The sequence below is a fragment of the Salvelinus fontinalis genome, chromosome 17 (assembly GCF_029448725.1).
Source record: "Salvelinus fontinalis isolate EN_2023a chromosome 17, ASM2944872v1, whole genome shotgun sequence".
In the NCBI taxonomy this organism is placed as follows: domain Eukaryota; kingdom Metazoa; phylum Chordata; class Actinopteri; order Salmoniformes; family Salmonidae; genus Salvelinus; species Salvelinus fontinalis.
In genome coordinates, this window is record NC_074681.1 from 26,138,959 (window position 1) to 26,156,243 (window position 17,285).

The 17,285-nt window shown below is 42.4% G+C and overlaps 1 protein-coding gene across 2 annotated transcripts; it reads right to left on the bottom strand.

Moving 5' to 3' along the window:
* Positions 1 to 595: 595 nt before the first annotated feature.
* Positions 596 to 15,195, bottom strand: LOC129814053 (E3 ubiquitin-protein ligase MARCHF6-like). 2 transcript variants are annotated; one of them, XM_055866827.1, is made up of 26 exons: positions 14,903 to 15,195; positions 14,060 to 14,159; positions 12,318 to 12,391; positions 9,750 to 9,893; positions 9,571 to 9,643; positions 9,263 to 9,437; positions 8,901 to 9,078; positions 8,509 to 8,570; positions 8,375 to 8,407; positions 8,212 to 8,263; positions 8,051 to 8,109; positions 7,795 to 7,875; positions 7,608 to 7,676; positions 7,303 to 7,377; positions 7,074 to 7,208; positions 6,840 to 6,959; positions 6,619 to 6,719; positions 6,230 to 6,367; positions 5,808 to 6,003; positions 4,130 to 4,199; positions 3,818 to 3,999; positions 3,248 to 3,382; positions 2,963 to 3,052; positions 2,679 to 2,826; positions 2,423 to 2,558; positions 596 to 2,153 (listed from the first exon to the last, which is right to left on the bottom strand). In XM_055866827.1, exons 1-26 carry the CDS (start codon positions 14,919 to 14,921, stop codon positions 2,063 to 2,065), a joined length of 2,736 nt encoding a protein of 911 aa, XP_055722802.1. In that variant the 5' UTR covers positions 14,922 to 15,195; the 3' UTR covers positions 596 to 2,062. The 2 variants fall into 2 exon arrangements, with proteins under 2 accessions (XP_055722802.1, XP_055722801.1); XM_055866826.1 differs by having other exon boundaries at positions 3,800 to 3,999; positions 14,903 to 15,194.
* Positions 15,196 to 17,285: the final 2,090 nt, after the last annotated feature.

Here is a 17,285-nt window from a genome sequence, read left to right on the forward strand (position 1 = left end):
AGTATCACGGTCTGTTCTGAACCCACTGCTGCCATCATTAAGGGAAAAGTGTGGCTCAGTTGGTAGAGCATGGCGCTTGCAACGCCAGGGTTGTGGGTTCAATTCCCACGGGGGGACCAGGATGAATATGTATGAACTTTCCAATGTGCAAGTCGCTCTGGATAAGAGCGTCTGCTAAATGACTTAAATGTAAATGAAAAGGGAGAAGTGGTGAGAGGTGAAAAGTAGCTCCTCATTGAGGGTCAAATTTCCACATTGCCTAAATTCTGAGTGATTGACCAGGGCAGATCATTATCTCAAATGTGAAGGAGTTACACATACACCCAATCACAAGTAACATACCATGTTCTTTTTAATAAAATAAAAATGTGTATTCTCAAATGTACATGCTATAGGGAGAGGTGATTGAGCAAGGCTTATTTTCATGATACAACAAAAGAGGATGTATTTCATGCTATTCACATCCATTGCGTTTTTTCTATTCAATTCCCGGACTGTCATGTGCCTACTGGCTTTTGCTTGGACCTCTGATTTGATCTCTTCAGAGTCCAATTTGACGGAAACTTCTGAATAAGACAAACAGTTCAAGGTGACATTCTGTGAGGAAAGAAAGCAGCCATTTATTAAGATGACCAACACACACTTAACCACTCAGAATAACAACACGAAGCAGACAAAAGACCTACACAATTAAACACTATACGCACATATAAAAATAGTGAATTTGCTAAAAAAATTGGTCCGGATAGCAGGCTAACAACAGTACCCAGTTTTGTAAAGTTAAGATACTATATGGTCACATAGAATCTCTGCATTTAATACCCTCTAAAACAGTCAGAAATCCAGTCTTAAACCTGCCAACTGACACAGCAAATTATACACATTGAAATGAAGAAAATAGGTTTTGTTTCCATGGTAAACAATCCATAAGCATAGAAATGCTTTATTTACAAACATTGTACCAATCTCATTAACAGACCAAAAAAAAGTGTCAAACCTGATCCAAAACTCCTGTCAAGCAAATCATATTTAATTGTATTGTAGTGTCATCACCACCACATTGAAATACTGACTTGATTTCACTAAAATGGTTTATGATTGACTGCCACTATGTTAAAGCTTAAGTGCAACAGACTGATATTCATGCATATGTAACAACCTATGTTACTCTGTACAACAGGTGTAGCAAGAAATGTAGAGCAGAAATTACACAGATGTCATGAGCAGTTACAATCTTGTAACTAAAAAGCAGGCTGCCTTTTAGGGTTCTCTCAAATGAAACCAAATATTGGAGCTACATGATGCTGGCTAGCTGGGATTTCATTAATAACTCCAGCCTGAGACAGGAGACCATCAAGCCAGTATAAAGCTATTCAGGGAAGCCTGAAACACTCATCAGCTCCTGTGGCCAGTCAGTCAGTGAACTGAACTGCATGAATCGGTATTACCTGGCTTTGAACCCTGCTGCAGAATGAGTAAATCACCCATTCCAATAGGAACTTGTCTTTCTTGCAGATAACCTCTCACCCACACACTGTAATACTAAACCCCTTAAAAAGGAAAATCAAAACTAATAAATAAAAACAACAAAAACTGATCCCAAAGTTCTTCTGCCTTGTCTCACGCTCATCACTCCTCTAAAGCTCATGTGTTCTAATGGGATTACCCCATAGAGCTGTACAGAGGCCTCGCAGGACTCTGCCTCCTCCTGGTCAAATACTGTAGTAGTCCATCCAGGCCTAACAACAGGAACGCATCTAGACCTAACAACAGGAACAGATTAACGTGACATCTAGATTTAATTAACAAAATACATATATTTTTTTTCAAGATGTACAAAGATGAAACATTCTTTTTTGAATCCACGTTGGTTGGTTTTCAAGGTAATTTAGCCTTTTAATCTTTTTAGTAAAACGCACTCCTTTCTCCAGCTGTGCTTGCAATAAGGCATGGTGAGAGGCGAGCGCTTGAGTCATGAATGTGAAAAGACATCAAAAGGGAGGCGGTGGAGGAGTGAGGCTACACAGCTAGAGGCTGTTCTCAGATCAGGTGTTAACAGCTCCTACTCCTGGGAAGAGCTGCTGTGTGCGGCTGTACTGCTTCTGCCTGCCGCCTTGCGTTCATAGTTCACCAGTCTCTGTCCAACCAGGTACCTGGGAAAGAAGAAAAAGACAGTTTCAGAGAGAAATACCATGCCATGAAAGGATACTGGCTACAAAAGTGTAAAAATGCCAACAAGTATGTCCTCAGAGGCTTGGAGACGTTATTTTATGATTTGTACTGGCAACTATGGTGGTCCATTGTAATAACGGAGACTTTGTGATGACAGTCAGACATCCGGAAGACATTTTGTCAGGTCAGCATTGGCAATAAGTATAAGTCATAAGTGTGGTTGTGCTGAGCTTAATGTCATGGTGCTCACTTGTCATTCTTAATGTGTTCGTAAAGGCGCTTAAATTGACGGATTTGGAAGGAGAGGATTCCCAGCAGCATGACGACCATGAGCAGGAACGGGTAGATTCTCCTCTGCACCAAATTCTGCATCTCCATGGTAACTCCTGCAGAGAGAGCAATCAGAGGATCATCCCTTTAATTTGCTCACTTATAACAGCGCTCTCTCGCTCACACACACACCTGAAATCCAGAATTCCACTTTCATTAACTGATATTTGCCATACCTGGGGAATACTGAGCTACGATGGGAACGATGCCAGCAGAGATGACATAGGGCACACAGAGAGACACCAGTAGCACACAGATAACCGGAGCAGCCAGCTTACGGATGATGAAATGGAGATCAATGTTGCGAATTCCGTTAGCGTACACCTACAAGAGGAAACACAAGGAAGTCAAAATGATGCCAACACATATTCAACAAGAATCTGAGCTATATCATGAATGGCATCTTCAGAGTAATTAAGGTAATAATAATCATAATAAAATGCAATCTTGTGGGACCGACCTGCTCGATCACTGTTTTCAGCCACCACTGGGGACCCATCAGAGTAATGGCGGCAATGATTTTGGCATGGAGCACTCCGAGAGCCCAGTCCTGAAACAAAGCACAAAACAGTAGTGTTGGCTGTAGTTGCCTCTTGTTCTGTTATCCAATTGAGGCAATCTAACAAAAGCATCATACATGTTTTAGGTGCAGTTTAAAATCTTAAGATGCCCATTTTCATCTAATGTACTGCAATCCCATAACGGTATATGGACACTGGTGTTAGATGAGAGATCCTTACAGTACCTGCCAGGGGTAGAAGAGTGGTGTCTGGTCCAGAGGCACCCTGAGAGGGGCTACTATGACCATCTCAAACAGCAAGCCCAGCAGGAGAGGGATGGCGCCAGCCAGCAACACAGCTACGACCACTGTCTTCAGGATCTACAGTGCAGTACAAGGCAACACATAGGGCTAGAAACACAAGCCTCTCCTAGACACCTACAGTGGGTGTCATTTTACTGAGCCATCTTGAATTTGTATTCTGGTTCAGCCTATGTAGAGGACATTCATCACCCAAAGCCATGCATTCACAAAGGAGGTGAGCCCTTGCAAACTAACATAAAGCACAGTGTAATAGAAACAGCATAAACAATATGAACATACAGTACTTAAATCTCTATGGGTCTTTACATGTCAATTTATCTGTTTTAAACCATCTTCACACACTAGATTTTGTTGTATAAAAATCACATAATTCTCCTTCTAATTCAGTACGTGGGGAAAAACAAAAATAGTTATGAAGACCAATTCACTCATGACAGATGTGGGCGGTGGGTGGTGGGTGTTGCTTGTCATTACCGTGTTGCAGAGCATTACCATGAGGGTCCACTCCTGGACCTTGAGTAGAATGGCCCTCCTGCCCTGGGGCATCCAGGACAGCAGCACGGTGATGACCCTGATGGACAGCCAGCACACGTATAGGCCGCACGCTGCCGTGTACAGCTCGTGGATCTTAGCACTGCCCGTCCAGAAGGACATCAGGTACCGGCCAGTGAATACTGTAGCAGGGGGCGGAGGGGTTGAGACAGGGAGAGAGGGTGACAGTAGGTGAAAGAGGAAGACAGTGGAGTGGATAGTGTAATTCAGTGAGTGACTGAGTGGGTTGTGTGGACTATACAGAAAACTCACCTGGCAACGTAAGGCACGCCAGACTGGCCACCAGCAGTGTCACACACATGAACACGATCAGGAGCACAATCTAGAAAAACAAGAATACACTACATTATCATGCTCTGAGAAAGAAGACAAAGATGGGTTAGAGGAAACAAGTGAAGAGTCTACTGCTGCAGGATGATAGTCATTATATTATAAACAGGAGAGAGTGAATGTCATCAGACCACTTTACTTTTTCCACATTGTTACGTTAGTCTTATTCTAAAATGGACCCCCCCCCCCTTGTCAATCTACACACAATACCCTATCATGACAAAGAAAAAACATTTATATAAGTACTCAGATCCTTCACTCAGTACTTTGTTGAAGAGCCTTTGCCAGCAATCACAGCCTCGAGTTTTCTTGGGTATGACGCTACAAGCTTGGCACACCTGTATTTGGAGAATTTCTCCCATTCCCCTCTGCAGATCCTCTCAAGCTCTGTAAGCTTGGGTGGGGAGCGTTGCTGCACAGCTATTTTCAAGTGTCTCCAGAGATGTTCGATCGAGTTCAAGTCCGGGCTCTGGCTGGGCCCAACAAGGATATTCAGAGACTTGTCCCGAAGCCACTCCTGCGTTGTCTTGGCTGTGTGCTTAGGGTTGTTGTCCTGTAGGAAGGTGAACCTTTGCCCCCAGTCTGAGGTCCTGAGTGCTCTGGAGCAGGTTTTCATCAAGGATATCTTTGTACATCTTTCTTTCGATCCTGACTAGTCTCCCAGCCCCTGCCGCTGAAAAACATCCCCACAGCATGATGCTGCCAACACGCTTCACAGTAGGGATAGTGCCAGGCTTCCTCCAGATGTGACGCTTGGCATTTAGGCCAAAGAGTTCAATCATGGTTTCCTCAGACCAAATAATCTTGTTTCTCATGGTCTGAGAGTCCTTTAGGTGCCTTTTGACAAACTCCAAGCGGGCTGTCTTGTGCCTTTTACTGAGGAGTGGCTTCTGTCTGGCCACTCTACCATAAAGGCCTGACTGGTGGAGTGCTGCAGAGATGGTTGTCCTTCTGGAAGGTTCTCCCATCTCCACAGAGGATCTCTGTAGCTCTGTCAAAGTGACCATCGGGTTCTACCCAGATTGCTCAGTTTGGCTGGGCGGCAAAAGAGACTTGGTGGTTACAAACTTCTTCCATATAAGAATGATGGCCACTGTATTCTTGGGGACGTTCAACGCTGCAAAAAAATGTTGGTACCCTTCCCCAGATCTGTGCCGACATAATCCTGTCTCGGAGCTCTATGGACAATCCCTTCGACCTCATGGCTTTGTTTGTTTTCTGACATGCACTGTCAACTGTGGGACCTTATATAGACAGGTGTGTGCCTTTCCAAATCATGACCAATCAATTGAATTTACCACAGGTGGACTCCAAGTTGTAGAAACATCTCAAGGATGATCAATGGAAACAGGATGCCCCTGAGCTCAATTTCGAGTCTCATAGCAGAGGTTCTGAATACTTATGTTAGCTAGTATGTTTCTTTTTTATAAATTTGCAAACATTTCTAAAAACCTGTTTTCGCTTTGTCATTATGGGGTATTGTGTTTAGATTGATGAGGGAAAATACATTTTAGAATAAGGCTGTAATGTAACAAAGGGGTCTGAATACTTTCCAAATGCACTGTATGATAACCAGGTGAGAGTGATAGTCATGTCTCACCCTAAAGGTGAACTTCATGGGCCGGTGGTAGGGCTGGACACCCACAGGGCCTCCCTGCTGGAGGATAGCCTGGTGGGCAGCATGCAGCCCCTCAGGGATGGCGTTGTTATTCCTCCTCTGCTGGTTGTTATTGGCCTGCTGGTCTGCATCATCGTCATTCTCCTCCTGGTCACCCAACAGGTACGAGTGGAGGTCTCTGTGGCACAGACAGCACGGTTAACATGGGGTTTTCTGAGATGAGACCAAGGATGTGTGTCAGTCTACAATACCTAAATTCTGGGTTTTTACCTTGGTTTTATGTGAGAACGATGAGAGCCTGCATTAACAATATCACAGTAGAATAATGATTTCCAATGTAAATGATAAACCGCACACAGAGTCTACAGTGTGTTGGTATGTTGTTGTTTGTGTGTGACACTCACAGCAGGTATCCGGCGGTGACGGTCCAGGCTCTGACCAGGCCTTTGAGCCACTGGCGTGTGTGACCCTGTTCCAGCAGCGCCGGCAGAACCACCTGCAGTAGCAGGAGCTCCAGAGACAGCTCACTGACTGGAGCATCACTGGGAGATGGAGACCGTCAACACATCATCCAGTCAACAGAAACATTACCATCACTCACAACAGTACATTAGAGGGGTATTTGTTAGTTACTGAAGATGTTTTTGTTTTTATTACTAAAGAGGTATGCATTAATGTGGCCCATGGTTTGTCCTCCGGTAAATGCAAAACGGGAGTCTTGGGCCGTAACAGCTTTATTACATTACTATGAGCCAGGGGCTTAAGTCAAGTCATTCTAGGCCCCTAGATGTACCTGTACAGCATAACATTGTATGGGAGGAAGGCTGGGAGGATGAGTTTGATCGTCCTTATGGGAAGCCACAACATTAGCAAAACTATGGAGCCAAACACCACCTGTGGAGAAAGACAGGAGAAACCCAGTGTTACTGGTTCTGTACATGTCTTGTCCAGACACCCACAGATATGGCATTTAACATTAGACAAGAAAAAAATGAGTTGCGACTTGCGACTCACCACCGATAAAATGAATCTTCTGAGATGTCTGTATATTGGCAGGTGAATCATTTCTTGAACAGGATTAAAATCGGGATCGTTCAGGTTTCTGAGAAACCATAAAACACCGGGTCTCAGCACCTAGATCGAAAATTTGAAACAGATCAGCCATGGGGAGATATATATAGAATAATTCTACAGCAGAAATATCATGGCAAATGACAGCTATGAAGGTATGAGAGAAAACCATCTCACCTCTCGCAGTAAGAGGATGAACGAGGCAAAGTAGAAGACGTAGACCATCCCTACAAGCCAGTGGAGGAACATGGTGGTGCCGGGAGCAGAGTCAAAACTCAGCTCTCTGTCCTTCAGAGAGGCATCAAACATCTCCTGCAACACAGAAAACAACTTGGTTTCTAAGTGATTTATCAATTATTATTTCGAAAGTAGGAATCATTGAAGCAGAAAAACATGGTTGGCTTACCAGTGAGCAGATGTCGAGCCACCAGCCACAGATGAGAGGGAATACACCGATCTCCACGACTACCAGCAGGGATACCTGGTTAATTATAATATCAATAGTTATAATAACTGGTATTTATTTTATGGCAATAGAAGGCAGATTGGAATGTAATCCCAATTGCTATGTAACAGTTCAGAACATACGGAAGGTAAACACAAGATTCTATATGTATATACTTCTGAGTCCATAAGACACAAACTAGCCATATACCAGTCCAGCTTTGCATTCCCAATCATGGGAGAAATCATTATCATAATTTTAGATACCTTGACAACAATGTAGCACACTCCTAAAAGGTGTCTGGATCTTTGAAATCTCACCAGCGCTGCCAATCCCTGGGATTTTTGTTAAGGAAGACACACGAATACATACAGTACAACACAGGTAGTACATCATGTCTATTACAGACTGAAACTAGGCTATAACACTTGTGTGAGAGACACCAGAGGATACATGGCACAGTATTAATAGCATGGCCAGGAGGATGTAGCCCACGATGGTGGTGATGAGGCCTTCGAAATGGGAAGCTCGCACCTGCAACAGGAAATTACACAATCAAAATAATCTTATTTTCTTCGTTCTGCATTCAATGGAACGAGTCATTCAAATTTCAAAACAAACTTCACAAAATCAATTCATATAGATTTGAAATAAAATCTATATGGTTACACGTGTGAGAGAAAATCTAAACATTTAAGGTGATACTTACATTTTCCTCAAAGCCAAGTCCCACAACTGTGAAATGACCAATATGATACGGGCAGAAAGCTGAAAAAAATTAACAATACAAGTCAGATGTTCAAATATTTCTCTTTATATTGTTTATTCATCAATTGCACATTCTCTTAACATTAGTTTAATGATACATACCGAACACCAGAATGAAGAGTGTGTTTAGTGAGACCACCCAGAAGACATGCTCCTAAAAAAGAAAGAACACAAATTGAAGACTTTCTCAAAAGGGTGTGCTATTTCATCAAACATGGGAAAACATCAAATGCTATTTTTTCTCCTCCAAGAATGAGCTACTTACCAGGAAAACCAAGGAGCCATCAAGACCAAGCATCTGTGATTAAAAAAAAATAATAATTCACTCTAATTTTCAAAGACACAATGACCAATGTGTATAACACAAATAGGCCTGAGGGAATTCTAAGCCAGACTCACCCTCTCCCATGTTAACTCCTCTGCTGCCCGGTCCCATTCCAGGGCATTCCAATTCATGTCATCTACAAAGAGAAAAGCATCACCTCACTCACTGACACCAATTGTGGAACATACTTTGACAAACAAACAGATATCACCAACAGATTAAAGTCTATGAAAAATGATCAAATATAGAGAATATGATGTTCAATACTGTTAAATGCAAATGCAACATCCTTAATAAGCCTTTGAATAAGACTGTATTAGCTTAGCATCTTGGACCTTTATAGCCTGAGTGCCAGTCTGTTTGTGCTATTAAACCAACTCCTGGTTACTGACAATGAGCAATGGTGTTGGCAAAAGCACAACATAACTGTGACCATGCTAGAACCTTTCCATTCTGAGGTTTGTACCTTGTGCTCCATTGTTGGCATCCGCTACATCCTCAGCCCCAGCCTCGTCCTCCAACTCCATGTCCTCTGCCGGGTCCATCTGGATGTCGGGGACCTCAGCCGCTGGACCATTGTCTGCCGGGGGCTCAGCTGCAGCAGGCTGGTTTTCAGCTGCCCCCTGCCCAGGACCAGGGGCCTGCTGATAGGGAAAAAACATGGGACATGAAGGTGGGGGCAGGTAGCTCCAAAACATTAGAATAGGTGGTTAAGAAAGAGTGTATTGAGTGCTCAAAACACTCAACTTATGAAGTTGCACTAAAAGAATGCTACCATTATTAAATCATTATGTTAAAGAGTGACTTGACAGTGAGATTTTTGGCTACCTCATTAGGTTGTGGAGCTGGTGCATGTTGAGGCTGCTGCTGCTGATTCTGCTCCAGCCACTGGGGGGCGCCACCATGAACAATCTGCTCCCGCAGCCACACCAGACTGATGAAGGCGCAGAGTGTACACGTCACCACGAAACAACCCTGCAAGCAGTCCGCCAGCAAGTTCTCTCTGTGGATGAAGGGACATGACAATTGTCTCACGATGAGTCCGAATGTTATCTGCTAAATGACAAAACAGCATTTGTTCATGTTTTTACAGAGTAATGTTTTGTATAGGTCTGGGAGAAGAATAAAAAACATACGTAGAAAGCATATCTAATGGCAGGGTGAGGAGTGAGCTCACAGAACCGGTAAACAGACACTTGTAGATGCGACCTGCGGGAATAAGACAGTCGGTCAACACACAGTTACAAAGGGCTAACAATGGATAACTTGCTGAACAACATGTACCACCAGTCTGTTTTAGGACGTTTGTACTTACATGCTGTGAGAGGAACCACTCCCAGCCAAGCAAAAGCCACTAGTGTGTAGTGAAACCAGTATCTAATAGCTGTGCCTACACTCGTCAGCAACCCCGCAAATATGTCCTGGACAGGCAGCCGGGAAGGCATGTCTGGAGAATAGACTGGAAAAGAACAGAGGAAATAAAGGATCAAATAGGCTACTTAATTTTCACATACTCAAATGCCAACACTCCTTTACTGGTCCTAATTGGGTCCATTCAGAACTAACAAAAGCTTGCAATGGATCAGACTAGAGGTTATCCTGAGATTTGTCAGCAGTTGCCATGTCAGAAAACTGACCATTTTCTATTGGTATCATGACAGACTGTCTAAAGGACAAGGATAAACAATCTAATCATCTGAGAAAACCACAAGAAAAAAATATTTCAAAAACAAGATATTAATAATCTCAAAACACAAGTAGTATGCTAATCTCTTGCTAAATCACTCACTATGTGAATGAAGATGGCAGAGACTCCAGTAAGAGAAACAGAGCAGGCTGCTGCATGCACATTAGCTTGAGCTACACTTCCAGAGAAATGTATTAGTTTAAACAGGGCTGCATGTCTGTCCCCTAGACCTTTACTGTATGACAACAACCCAGGGCAGCTCACAGCTTGCCTGGCTACCCACACTCATTGTTTCTGCCAAAACGACACGCCTGCAGACATTTGTTTCTTCTCCACAATGAGTCTGGATTTGACTACCTCCCAAAACCAGAACACACATGGGTAAAGTTTTGAAAATTCTTTATTGTCTTTGATACTCTGATTGGTTAGACTATCCAATTGCTGACTACTTTGTTTTGTACAACGCCCCTCATCACCACAAACGACTTCAACGATAGCAGATTCAGACTAGAGAACGACAGATAGTCATCCGAGCCAATATATCGGGCCGATATAAGCTGCTGCTATGCTAGCAACCACACCGCCTGAGCCATGAGCACGGCACAATGCTATAGAATGTCTAGCTGAAAAAAAAAAAAAATCAGCAGCAGGCTAGCTCATTCTCCAACAGAAAGGTGCAGTATTGATAAATTGACCAAAATCGAACTGCTGTTGCAAATATTAGTTTAGTTAATTTACTAATAATAAGGGATCGTGTCAACGTGCCTGGACATGCATGCAATAAGCAAACTAGCTATAGCGACGTGTTAGCAAAGATTACGATAACTAACCCTTTTATCTGTGGTGTTAGCTAGATAAACATGGTGCTAAGATATCAGATAGCTAGCTATGTTGGCTATTAGCGCCTAACATTAGCTATATACTAGTGTCCTGATCTGACCAGCCGCAATCGTATCCATAAATTGACAGTCGGATTAGATGATTGTCATAAAAGGGATAGAATGAAGTGTTTTAAAATACCTAAATAAAAAGGTTGGCAATAGGGTTAGCTACTTAAGAATCTTTCTAAATGTTTATGGACCTTTTGAAACTATCGGCCAATTTGAGTCAAATAGAACGTGCCTTGACGTTTCAGATTGTTTCCTACCCTCGCTTTCCTTGTTTGATATGACATTTGCTACCAAGCCATAAATGTGCACCTAGCCATTGAGTTAGTTCTCATAGTAGCAGAAAACAGAACCAAGTGATATGAGCGATGGAGAGAGATGAGGAGATTTGAAAGGGAGCGGAGCTACACCCTCGCTCTATCAAATCGTAGCAGTAGGATCAAGTTACAACCCGCCCATTTCTTGTTAAGATAGCTGAACTAGCCAATTGAGTTGTTCCGAATTTCACCCTGGCAGCTGAGATGTCTAAAAATGTGTACTAACAGCTGAAAAAAAAACATGTTCTCCCTTTCACTGAAAAAAAAAAATGCTAGTTTCATAAGCATCCGTGATCACAAATCATGATGTTACGTTGGATCCATTTGCATTGAAAACATGTTCTTTTATATTCTCAAACTAACAGCAGTGCCTATATTATATGTCCTTCCATACAGGCTTGACATGCTGGAGCAAATGTTGCTGATCAGTGGGCTAATATAGGTCCCAAATGGAAGGCAAACAGATTATGGTGCTACAGATGACAGACTCCACTGATCAGCCAAAACCAGCTCAATACATGCACACACTCCTAATGCATATGCATTCACCTGTATTGTGAGTGGGACCATGACATCTTAATTTATCCAGTTTATCAAGAGATTTACCATTCAAATACAAGTATTACCATTATGTTGTTATGTAGATACATTTGGTAAAAACAAAGTCAAATGTATTGTTTAATTTAAAAATTGATACATTAATGCATACATGACTGTCTCTGGGACATTTTGTCATCAACATTTTGTAAATCTAATGATATTGAATATCGGCCACCTGCCTTCTTGACCCCCAAAAATTCTTCATCGGCCCTAAAAAAAAAAATCTTCATCGGTAGTTCTCTAATTCAGACTGAAGTATGTAACAATTGATAGAGCAGCAGAATAATTCAGTGAGTCTTCAGACAAGCTCACAGCCTCACTCTGAGAAGTAAATGCTGAATTGAATAGTATGTTAAAACAGAAGGCATATAGAAAGAAATTGAATGACTTACTTGGTGTAAAAGCAAATCTGTGTTTGCATAACTCGCAGTATTCTTTTCTGCTGTGTTTTAGCCATTGTACCAAGCTGTGAAAACACATAGATGGATTATATAAGTGCAGTGTCACATGTGCAGCAATGCAAAAGATAAATTGACAATGCCTAAGGTCAGTACATCTAGCACGGGGAGAGATATAAACTCAATAAAAAAGAAACGTCCCTTTTTCAGGACCCTGTCTTTCAAAGATCATTTGTAAAAATCCAAATAACTTCACAGATATTCATTGTAAAGTGTTTAAACACTGCTTCCCATGCTTGTTCAATGAACCATACACAATTAATGAACATGCACCTGTGGAACGGTCGTTAAGACAAGAACAGCTTACAGACGGTAGGCAATTAAGGTCAGTTATGAAAACTTAGGACAATAAAGAGGCCTTTCTACAGACTCTGAAAAACACCAAAAGAAAAATGCCCAGGGTCACTGCTCATCTGTTTGAACATGCCTTAGGCATGCTGCAAGGAGGCATGAGGACTGCAGATGTGGCCAGTGCCACAAAGTCACCTATGGGCACAAACCCACCGTCGCTGGACCAGACAGGACTGGCAGAAAGTGCTCTTCACTGACGAGTCGCGGTTTTGTCTCACTAGGGGTGATGGTCGGATTCGCGTTTATCGTCGAAGGAATGAGCGTTACACCGAGGCCTGTACTCTGGAGCGGGATCAATTTGGAGGTGGAGGGTCCATCATGGTCTGAGGCGGTGTGTCACAGCATCATCGGACTGAGCTTGTTGTCATTACAGGCAATCTCAATGCTGTGCGTTACAGGGAAGACATCCTCCTCCCTCATGTGGTACCCTTCCTGCAGGCTCATCCTGACATGACCCTCCAGCATGACAATGCCACCAGCCATACTGCTCGTTCTGTGCGTGATTTCCTGCAAGACAGTAATGTCAGTGTTCTGCCATGGCCAGCAAAAAGCCCGGATCTCAATCCCATTGAGCACGTCTGGGACCTGTTGTATTGGAGGGTGAGGGCTCGGGCCATTCCCCCCAGAAATGTCTGGGAACTTATAGGTGCCTTGGTGGAAGAGTGGGGTAACATCTCACAGCAAGAACTATCAAATCTGGTGGAGTCCATGTGGAGATGCACTGCAGTACTTAATGCAGCTGGTGGCCACACCAGATACTATTACTTTTGATTTTGACCCCCCCCTTTGTTCAGGGACACATTATCCCATTTCTGTTAGTCACATGTCTGTGAAACTTGATCAGTTTATGTCTCAGTTGTTGAATCTTGTTATGTTCATACAAATATTTACACATGTTAAGTTTGCTGAAAATAAACGCAGTTGACAGTTTAGTATCAGAGTGCATCTCTGGCTAAGTATTACTTCTCGTTATGTAACGGATGTGAAATGGCTAGCTAGTTAGCGGGTACGCGCTAGTAGCGTTTCAATCAGTTACGTCACTTGCTCTGAAACCTATTAGTAGTGTTGCCCCTTGCTCTGCAGAGGCCGCGGCTTTTGTGGATCGATGGGTAACGACGCTTCGTGGGTGTCAGTTGATGTGTGCAGAGGGTCCCTGGTTCGCGCCCGTGTCAGGGCGAGGGGACGACGTAAAGTTATACTGTTACACTTAGTAATACTTGGCTCTGATCTCAATCTTGAATGCATCATGCTCTGACTAGAACACAGTCTGTCTCTAAAGAAATGCCACTGGCCCTGTGTTTGAGTATATCGCCAACACCACATACCATTCTTGGTGGATGAATTTTATACTTCCTGTGCAAACACACGGGTGATATAGTGGCTTGTCCGGGGTTCCTTCAGACCGGCAGACCCGGCATATATCCCCTGCAGAAAACAAGGACACGAATCAAAACAAAATCACAGAGAACAGGGTTCTACCAACAAAGAAAAAGGCATGATGCTGATTTTGTATGCAGAAAATCAGACCAGCTTTGTTATGAGAAACCGTAATGTGCAACTTGCATGATAACAACCTTGCAGATATTTCAGTGATCTCAATACTCTTTATGTAAGGGCTTTCCTTTGTAAATAGTCTGGGGCTTTTGATTAACTTTACATTCAGCAATGAATCATGCACATACTTTACTTGTCACTGACACCAATCAAGTGAGTGACAGTACTAATGTAATGGGTGGGTGGCACATACTGGGAGGGTTTGCAAACAAACATGTCAATTCTATCATGTCGCTATTCGCTAGCTAGTTCGCTAGCTAGCTATGTTGATTGTATAATTGAGTACTACGCCACTATTCTATTGAATCGACATTTAACAAGAACGTGTAGCAGTGAAGTTAGCCCACGACTAATGTTAACTAGCAGTCACGAATGTTGGTTAGCTATATCTCGGACCTAGTGGTGAGTGAGTGGATGTAGCTTAACATAGTTAGCTTACTAGCTGACGTTAACGTTAGCTACTACACGCAGGTAGCAGAATCGACAGAAAGAAACCGTTATTGTTACATTTCCACAAAACAGATTCCTTGAGGGCCAATCAAATGCGTGTCACAACAGGAAGTTAATACTGTAACGTAAATTTAATAATATGGGTTGACGAGCTTGCTAGCTACCTTCCTCGGCGGTGTCCATCTTGAATGCTGACGCACACTGTCCTCTTTACAGCCAGCACAACACGAAACACCGTCTGACTAGTTGGTGGAATGCCCAGCTGCCAGCGAAATAAAATAAACATAACATCTGAAAATGATGTTCGATTCGAACACCAACGATCCCCGGAATACAATGTAACCTGTCTATTTGAATCCCGTTGTGACACAATGAAGCTATTTATTGGGCACACTTCATCATGGCACTGCTAGAAGGCAAGACTAGCTACGCTAAAAACAGAAATGCACAGCAACTATTAGTATGCTTACGGGTATTGAAATACGTCAAAAGAGTATACTTTTATTCCCAAAATAAACATTCAACAAATACGTTTTAGGACAGTTTAAGTTCATATGAAGTCAAATTAAATAAATTGTTGGTAATGGTAGTGACGAATGCACGAAGGGGAATTTGCATACATTTTTATCACAATTATTTTTAATTCGGTCGGAATGGCTGTCTAGCTAACATGCAATTTTTTGTAAATGATGTACCCAGTGGTGGAAAAAGTGCCCAATTGTCATACTTGAGTCAAAGTAAAGATACCGTAATAGAAAATTACTCAAGTAAAAATGTAAGTCACCCAGTAAAATACTACTTGAGTAAAAGTCTAAAAATATTTGGTTTTAAATATACTTAAGTATTAAAAGTAAATGTAATCGCAAAAATATACTTAAGCATCAAAAGTACAAGTATAAATAATTTCAAATTATTTATATTAAGCAAACCAGACAACACTCAGAAGACATATTTTGCACAAAAAAAACGTGTGTTTAGTGAGTCCGCTAGATCAGAGGTTTCATCTTCTTGGTGTAATAGTTGGAATAATGTGACAATTTGGAGTACAACGGAATTCTTATCCCTGGATTGAGGTACGTTTTCTGAGCCATGTATCATGCCGGCTTTGTTGTGTCTAAAAGGGATACTACGTGATTTTAGCAATGAAGCCATTTATCTACTTCCCCAGAGTCAGATGAACTCATGGATAACATTTGTATGGCCGTGTCTAGATTTGAAAGTTCATGTAGCTTTAGTATTCTGATCATAGAATTCTAATCTTAAAATTCTGAACACGTCACGCCTCTAAATCAAATCAAATGTATTTATATAGCCCTTCTTACATCAGCTGATATATCAAAGTGCTGTACAGAAACCCAGCCTAAAACCCCAAACAGCAAGCATTGCAGGTGTAGAAGCACGGTGGCTAGGAAAAACTCCCTAGAAAGGCCAAAACCTAGGAAGAAACCTTGAGAGGAACCAGGCTATGAGGGGTGGCCAGTCCTCTTCTGGCTGTGCCGGGTGGAGATTATAACAGAACATGGCCAAGATGTTCAAATGTTCATAAATGACCAGCATGGTCAAATAATAATAACCACAGTAGTTGTCGAGGGTGCAACAAGTCAGCACCTCAGGAGTAAATGTCAGTTGGCTTTTCATAGCCAATCTACACCTACATTTAAATGTGTCTACCGTGTCCACAGCATGTCCGGGTTCCCTTTTCCCGCACTATATTCAAATGCCAGTAAGTACTCTACAAACGGTGGAATAGGCTAAATATGATAACACAACAATAACTGAATGCAGTAGCTAACTAGCCAGCTAACCTCTGTAGCTAGCCACCAAACTAGCAAGCAACGCTAAAGGTATAGCAAACAGGTTAACATATTCGCTAGCTGACTAGCATTTATGAGGCCAGCAAACACATTCCTCACACGCTAGGAGCATATTTTCTCCAACGGTATAATGAAAAGGTACCTCGGTTCCAAAACACACATTTTCTGGAGACTTGTGGGAAGAGGGCTGATGACATCACACACTGTATTAGCTTTTGGTATCCTGATTGCATCCAGACTGAGGAGAAATTCGCACACAATACATCCATAACCACCTCCTGAAGTGGTCAGCCAGATCTGAACACAATCAGACCACAAAGCAACTTTTGTGCATCTAGACCGTCTTTTCAATGCGCTCTTCGTATTCTGATAGCAAGTGTAGACACGACCTATATCTCTGCATCCAGTATGAAGGAATGCTATCAGTTACCATAGACTTCTAGTCATTGCGCTAACAGTAGTTTGCAAATGTGCTAATGCTAGTTAGCAACTTCCTTAAAATTGCACGCAGAGACCTAAAAACTGTATCCACTAGGTGATCTTGCCAAAATCTCGAAGTATCCCTTTAATCTAGACAGGAAGCCTGTCCGACCCTAGTGCAGCTGTAAGCAAGTGGGTCGGATCTGCTGGCTACATGCTAGCTAACCCTTCCCCAACCTTAACCCCTAACCTAGCTAACGTTAGCCTCCTAGCTAATGTTAGCCACGACACATTGGAATTCGTGAAGATAAGT

Coding starts and splice junctions, on each gene's coding strand:
- LOC129814053 (XM_055866826.1), bottom strand. Junction 4,000..4,129: donor GGCGTGCCTTACGTTGCCAG/GTGAGTTTTCTG, acceptor CCCCTGCTACAG/TATTCACTGGCCGGTACCTG. Junction 2,154..2,422: donor GAACACATTAAGAATGACAA/GTGAGCACCATG, acceptor CTTCTTTCCCAG/GTACCTGGTTGGACAGAGAC.